This window comes from Coregonus clupeaformis, chromosome 24 (assembly GCF_020615455.1).
Source record: "Coregonus clupeaformis isolate EN_2021a chromosome 24, ASM2061545v1, whole genome shotgun sequence".
In the NCBI taxonomy this organism is placed as follows: domain Eukaryota; kingdom Metazoa; phylum Chordata; class Actinopteri; order Salmoniformes; family Salmonidae; genus Coregonus; species Coregonus clupeaformis.
Window position 1 is genome coordinate 23,764,393 of NC_059215.1, and position 7,755 is coordinate 23,772,147.

Below are 7,755 nucleotides of genomic sequence, written 5' to 3' on the forward strand. Positions count from 1 at the left end.
GACTTATAAGACTTCTACAGAGTGGAATGTCAACATTTTATTGGTAGTTTTCAAGGAGTTGTGTAACTCTTAGCAAATATGTTAGTCTTACCAATAGAAACACTATTTGATCAGACAAAACAAAAATATTCAGTGCATGTACCACATCAAGATGTTTTTATCCTCATACAAGTGGGTGGGAAAAAACATAAATTCATGGGAGTTTTCCAAACAAGTGCTCCATCTGATATTGAAATCTCGAAGCAACCATATCCAATTCCTGACTGATTTTTTTTAGAAGTACAAAAAATCTCAGCCACAGCTGAGTTAGTTTGCCTGCAAAGCCCTCATTTAATGCCCCCAGAACCAATAGAGAAGGAACATATTAAATTCTCACCAACTGTTCTTGCAGGCTCTGCCAGACGATTTAAGCAACCAAGAACCTTCACGATTCACACCAATAAGGCAAATTCTTAATCTACCACCTCTCCCTCCTAATTTAATAAGCTTTTCTCTAAACGTTTTATCTCCCTAGTCTGACTTTTCCTTTTCTTTCATGTGAAGGAAGACTATGCTGAAGACAAAGAGTCCTCCCATCATGGAGAAGACGCTGGCGTAGTAAGGGAACGCTGAGGGGATGAAGCGCTCATACTGGGTGTGCTGCAGAGGACGCACCGACACCTATGGGAGAGGACATGTACACATTAGCAATTGAGTACTATACTGTGTTTGCTTATAATGTGACACGTACAATGAATTAGCTGGTGTAGCCCTTGATATACTCAAGAGCCTTCCATTTCAAAACAAATGAAAACATGAAACAGTTCTCTCACCTGAGTAGAGGAGTACAGGTGTGTGTAGCCTAGCCTGTTGTAGTCCACCTTGAACTGGAACACTCCATACACGTCAGGCAACTTGAACTGGACGCTGTATTTATCTCCTATTAAGGGAAATACAACTCTTTGATTTGGTTGACATGGAAAACTGTTCTCCCTTATTATGAGGCTTACAACAATCAATTTCACCAATGTAAATAATCATGAAAAAATAGTAATCTCTGAAATGTTCATACCATTTTTCTTGAGGTACGTCCTGACGAAGGGGTCGATTCTCACAAACTCCAACTGGATGTCTTCCCCATCAAAGGGAACCCAGCTGCCCTTAGACAGCATCTCAATAACAACACTGTACTCCTGTGTCGGAGGAAAAGGACAGAAACAACATAATGGCCACAGTTCATGAGTGAAGAAAAAACAAATATCTTCATGCCTTTTTTCATTCACAAGCTCAATTGGCATATTTTCACATTTGAATGTTTTGTTAAATAAGCAGAAAAATGGCTAAATACTGTCATAATGGATCAAATAATGTCTCACCACGAGATGTTGATGGATTAAATAGTGACTCACCACAAGGTCTGTGATGGTGTAGGCTGCAGGAGGGGCGCTCTCCCCCACAGGATGATGTGTAACGGCTCCCACCCGGAGTACACCAGCTTCCTTGAACACCCAACGGGACAGAGCCTCGGCCAATTCCATGTTCCCTGTCTGAGCGTACCTGCAAGAGATCCAAGACTGGAATTAAAACACAGTTATTCCGTTTCTTAAAATATAAGGGTGATTATTGGACAATGAAAATCAGGATAAAAATAGGGCCGGCAACTGCAGAGCAGAATATGAAAAGCATTATGAGAGAGAGTGTTACCTCTGGGAGCCAGGTGTGGCCTTCTGAACAGCGGCGTTGAAGAAGGCATCGCTGAAAAAGTGCAGTGAGCCACTGAATACCACTCGGGCGTTGTTCCTGGCCTGGAGCCCAGCGATCAGAAGAGTGTTCTTTCCAACAGCATGGGGGTACTGTCCAGAAAGTTTCAGTTATAAACACCTTATACACACACATAAGTTAGTCCATTTTCAAAGGAGAATGATTGATAAGGAAGGAAACAGTGATAGTATTACCTGAGAGATGGGTCGGTCAGGGAAGTAGGAGTAGGAGGTGGAGGAGCCAGTCAGAATGTCCAGGACCAGGGGGTTATCTGGGTCTGCCACCATGCTGGGAGAAGGTGAGAAGATGATAACAATCCTTTACCATAGATAACTTTGTACATAGGGGAATAACAACCCAATACCAGTGTAGTAACTCCCTTGTTTAGAAGTGACAATACTTGTTCTCAACTGTATGGTAGACTCACCCAACACCCTTGAAGAGGATGGGTTTGTCACTGGGGTTCCCGACAATAGTGGGAGCCTTCAGAAGATTTTCTGGATCAGCAACAATCAGGGTATGCTAGGGGAAGGAAGAGGGGAAAGAAAAGATGAGGAAGAAAGTTGACCTCTTATGATTCACCTCATCCACCCACCTCAAGTGCTCTGCAATTCAAAATGGTCACTCAAGACCCATTTCACGCCTTTTCTTGAGACTAAACTTGGGATATAATGGCGCCGGCGGGGATGGCTGCCGTTTTACAGGCTCCTAACCAACTGTGCTATTTTGTTAGTTTTTTCGCGTTGTTTAACTTATTTATTTTACTTATTGTGTACATAATGTTGCTGCTACCGTCTCTTATGTCCAAAAATAACTTCTGGACATCAGAATAGCGATTACTCACCTCGCACTGGACAAAGATTTTTTCTTTAACGAGTCCGACGCAAAGGATATACTGCTTTCTCGCGAACTGGCCCAAATCCCTGTCATTTGCGTGAAGAAAAGACAGAGAAAAAGGGGGCGGAGGTCGGGATGCCTTCTGAGAATTTATAGGCGAGAGAGTAAACTTCCACTACCATCCGTTCTATTGGCCAACGTCCAATCATTGGAAAACAAAATGGATGATCTACGATCAAGAATATCCTACCAACGGGACATTAAAAACGGTAATATCTTATGTTTCACTGAGTTGTGGCTGAATGACGACACGGATAATATAAAGCTGGGGGGGTTTTCCATGCATCGGCAGGACAGAGAAGCTACGTCTGGTAAGATGAGGGGCAGGGGTGTGTGTCTATTTGTCAATAACAGCTGGTTCGCGATGTCCAATATTAAAGAAGTCTCGAGGTATTGCTCACCTGAGGTAGAGTACCTTCTGATAAGCTGTAGACCACACTATCTACCAAGAGATTTCTCATCTTTTACCTCATTTCTACCAGCATGTCACATGTGCAACCAGAGGGGAAAAAACTCTAGACCACCTTCACTCCACACACAGAGACGCATACAATGTTCTCCCTCGCCCTCCATTTGGCAAATCTGCCCATAATTCTATCCTCCTGATTCCTGCTTACAAGCAAAAACTAAAGCAGGAAGTACCAGTGACTCGCTCAATACGGAAGTGGTCAGATTACGCAGATGCTACGCTACAGGACTGTTTTGCTAGCACAGACTGGAATATGTTCCGGGATTCATCCAATGGCATTGAGGAGTATACCACCTCAGTCACCGGCTTCATCAATAAGTGCATCGACGACATCATCCCCATTGATCGTATGTACATATCAGAACCAAAAGCCTTGGATTACAGGCAACATCCGCACCAAGCTAAAGGCTAGAGCTGCCGCTTTCAAGGAGCGGGACACAAATCCAGACGCTTATAAGAAATCCTGCTACGCCCTCAGACTAACCATCAAACAGGCAAAGCGTCAATACAGGATTAAGATTGAATCCTACAACACCGGCTCCGACGCTCGTCGGATGTGGCAGGGCTTGAAAACTATTAAACTATTACGGACTACAAAGGGAAACCCAGCCGCGAGCTGCCCAGTGACGCAAGCCTACCAGACGAGCTAAATGCCTTTTATGCTCGCTTCGAGGCAAGCAACACTGAAGCATGCATGAGAGCACCAGCTGTTCCGGAAAACTGTGTGATAACGCTCTCGGTAGCCGATGTGAGCAAGACCTTTAAACAGGTCAACATTCACAAAGCCGCAGGGCCAGATGGATTACCAGGACGTGTACTCAAAGCATGCGCAGACCAACTGGCAAGTTTCTTCACTGACATTTTCAACCTCTCCCTGACCGATTCTGTAATACCTACATGTTTCAAGCAGACCACCATAGTCCCTGTGCCCAAGGAAGCGAAGGTAACCTGCCTAAATGATTACCGCCCCATAGCACTCACGTCGGTAGCAATGAAGTGCTTTGAAAGGCTGGTCATGGCTCACATCAACAGCATCATCCCGGATACCCTAGACCCACTCCAATTCGCATACCGCCCCAACAGATCCACAGATGACGCAACCTCAATCGCACTCCACACTGCCCTTTCCCACCTGGACAAAAGGAACACCTATGTGGGAATGCTGTTCATTGACTACAGCTCAGCGTTCAACACCATAGTGCCCACAAAGCTCATCACTAAACTAAGGACCCTGGGACTAAACACCTCCCTCTGCAACTGGATCCTGGACTTCCTGACGGGCCACCCCCAGGTGGTAAGGGTAGGCAACAACACATCTGCCATGCTGATCCTCAACACTGAGGCCCCTCAGGGGTGTGTGCTTAGTCCCCTCCTGTGCTCCCTGTTTACCCACGACTGCGTGGCCAAACACGACTCCAACACCATCATTGAGTTTGCTGACGCCACAACAGTGGTAGGCCTGATCACCGACAACGATGAGACAGCCTATAGGGAGGAGGTCAGAGACCTGGCAGTGTGGTGCCAGGCCAACAACCTCTCCCTCAACGTGAGCAAGACAAAGGAGCTGATCGTGGACTACAGGAAAAGGCGGGCCGAACAGGCCCCATTAACATCGACACGGCTGTAGTGGAGCGGGTCGAGAGTTTCAAGTTCCTTGGTGTCCACATCACCAACAAACTATCATGGTCCAAACACACCATGAAAGTTGTATAGAGGGCACGACAACACCTTTTCCCCCCTCAGGAGACTGAAAAGATTTGGCATGGGTCCCCAGATCCTCAAAAAGTTATACAGCTGCACCATCGAGAGCATCCTGACCAGTTGCATCACCACCTGGTATGGCAACTGCTCGGCATCTGACATAAGGCGCTACAGAAGGTAGTGCGTACGGCCCAGTACATCAGTGGGGCCAAGCTTCCTGCCATCCAGGACCTATATACTAGGCGGTGTCAGAGGAAAGCCCAAAAAATGGTCAAAGACTCCAGTCACCCATGTCTTAGACTGTTCTTTCTGCTACCGCACGGCAAGCGGTACCGGAGCACCAAGTCTAGGACCAAAAGGCTCCTTAACAGCTTCTACCCCCAAGCCATAAGATTTCTGAACAATTAATAAAATGGCCACCCGGACTATTTACTTTGACCCCCCACCCCACCCCCATTTGTTTTTACACTGCTGCTACCCGCTGTCTATTATCTATGCAGTCCCTTTACCCCTACCTACATGTAGAAATTACCTCGACTAACCTGTACCCCTGCACATTAACTCAGTACCTATATAGCCTCGTTATTTTATTGTGTTACTTTTTACTTTAGTTTATTTGGTAAATATTTTCTTAACTCTTTCTTGAACTGCATTGTTGGTTAAGGGTTTGTAAGCATGCATTTCACGGTAAGGTCTACACCTGTTGTATTCGGCGCATGTGACAAATAAAGTTAGATTTGATTTGAATTCTACATTATTAGACAGAAGTGCATTGACACATGCCTCTGTAAGCAATTGCAAAAACTAAAGCTAAAAGGTTCACATTAGAATGTTCTCTCCTCTTCTGCTTACCTCACCGGGGTCTGACACATCGTAATGGTGATGATCAATGACAGCAGTCTTCTCCTCATCAAACTCAATCCCACATTCACTGCCTATCTCTCTCAGAGGGTCACCTAGGGCAAAGGAGATTACAGGACAATGGCATTAGTTATTGTGTAACATGCTGACCAAACCAACTCAGTGCACAAATGTTTTGCCTATCCCCACCAGACGTGCTCATGACACACAGGTTAAAATACCATAACCAACTGTGAACCAACTATATTCATTTGGGGACAGGTCGAAACACACATGAAACATTCATGGACATTTAGCTAGCTTGCTGTTGCTAGCTAATTTGTCCTGGGAGATAAAGATTGGGTTGTTATTTTACCTGAAATGCATATGGTCCTTTTTCTGCTGCATCTTTGTAGAATTTTGACCCATTTTGAGTCACACAAAATCGTGTGTTCTCTACTCTGACAATTAATCCACAGATAAAAGGGGAAACCTAGTTAGTTTTTAGTTTTCTTTGATTAATCTCTCCTCGTTCATTCTTATTCTTCTGTGGATTTTATATGGCGGTTGGCAACCAACTTTAAGGTGAATTACCGCCACCAACTGGACTGGAGTGTGGACCTTGTTCATCTTTCAATCACCCACGTGGGTTAGTATGCTCCTAAACACCAATGAATACATGGGAGAGGCGGGACTTGTAGCGGGTCAAGCAACTAAAATAGAACCAAGTTTGTTGATGTGTGCAAGCAGTTTTTATTAAATGATTAAATAACATGTGTACATTTATTTTGCAACGTTTTGGTCAGTTTGGTCTGCATGTAAATGTAGTAGAAACCAAGTCTGTGGTTTTTACACGAGTAAGAATAATCTATTTTGCACTTACCAATATCAGAGCTTGCAGCAACCAGGACATTGCCTCCACCATCGATGAAGGAAGTGATTGTCTCAACATTAATGTTGCCACCAAAGTCTTAAAAGGATAAAAGTTGCATTAAATATTTAGTACTTTGTTGTAACAAAAATTACTGATGCAAGATAAGAAATGTAAAAAATTATAACTGCAATGTTAGGTAACTAACCTTCCACAGATGGGGAGAAGATGATGAGGTGGTCATAGAGAAATTGGCCATATTTGATCAGGGAAAGAGAAGGATCATCTGCAGTCTTGAATGAAAGGTCAAAGCCACGATCTGCAAAAAGGAACATAAAGCTACATCAGCCTGGTGGAAATTGATGTGGAAATAAGTCGGCTAAGTTACTTTGTTTTACACTATTTTGATGCCCTAGGATGGGTTAACACAGCATTTCTAGAGCGTACAAACAATACACACTTATGCATTAACTGTAAGTCGCTCTGGATAAGAGCGTCTGCTAAATGACTAAAATGTTAAATGTAATGCATCATTTTGGGTTATACACCATGTAACAGCACATGCGCAGTAGGGTCTGATAAATGTGTAGGAAGAACAGTAGTAAAATCACAATGCAAAAGCTAACATTCTAATGTGCCCCAGGCACGTAGATGTGCAAGTGGGCTGATAAGACCTTTCTTCGCCTTCAACATTGACAATGATAGCTAGCTAGCTTCTATTTTTGACCAAAAGCAATGCCACACGCCCCAGGAGTGACACCTATTACTATGCAACGTTGCGTTGGCAACCTAGCTAGCTAAGATTAGCTAACGTTAGTGGTTGACAGTTACGAGCGCTAACTAAGCTAACATTAGCTTACTAACTGAACGAAAACAAATGAATGAAAACACATTTTTGTTATGGATAAAATTAAACGTATAATTGTAAATATGCTAGCTAGCTAGCCAATGACTGAGAAAAGAACACGTATTCCTTCCACCTGCCAGACTGCGGAAGAAGATTGAATGGGTGTCTCTGATGTTGAGGTTGTCCAACAAAACGAGTGTCTTTCCGTCAGCCAATGCCATGTGCATCATGGACGATATCATCAAGAATAAAATAAAATTGTTCCCCAACAATCTGGATTTTGTCTGAGCCATGCTGCTTACTGTCCGTTTTTTTAACAATAACGTAGAACTGCACCAATTCATTTGCATGTCTGGTGTCCACTTCGCCATTTTCAGGAAGAAGTCGACG

General features: G+C 43.9%; 1 protein-coding gene across 1 annotated transcript; it reads right to left on the reverse strand.

Annotated features, from left to right (window-relative positions):
* Positions 1–24: 24 nt before the first annotated feature.
* LOC121538428 (dolichyl-diphosphooligosaccharide--protein glycosyltransferase 48 kDa subunit-like) lies at positions 25–7,755 on the reverse strand. Its single transcript, XM_041846413.1, has 11 exons — positions 7,499–7,755; positions 6,727–6,837; positions 6,531–6,617; positions 5,660–5,763; positions 2,168–2,262; positions 1,935–2,028; positions 1,684–1,832; positions 1,389–1,536; positions 1,052–1,172; positions 813–919; positions 25–660 (listed from the first exon to the last, which is right to left on the reverse strand). Exons 1-11 carry the CDS (start codon positions 7,734–7,736, stop codon positions 511–513), a joined length of 1,404 nt encoding a protein of 467 aa, XP_041702347.1. The 5' UTR covers positions 7,737–7,755; the 3' UTR covers positions 25–510.

Excerpts from the sequence above, each read along its gene's own strand:
- LOC121538428 (XM_041846413.1), bottom strand. The coding sequence starts at position 7,736 with ATGGCGAAGTGGACACCAGACATGCAAATGAATTGGTGCAGTTCTACG. Across the intron at positions 6,618-6,726 it reads CTTCTCCCCATCTGTGGAAG|ACTTTGGTGGCAACATTAAT; the intron begins GTTAGTTACCTA and ends TATCCTTTTAAG. Across the intron at positions 920-1,051 it reads GACGTACCTCAAGAAAAATG|GAGATAAATACAGCGTCCAG; the intron begins GTATGAACATTT and ends TTCCCTTAATAG.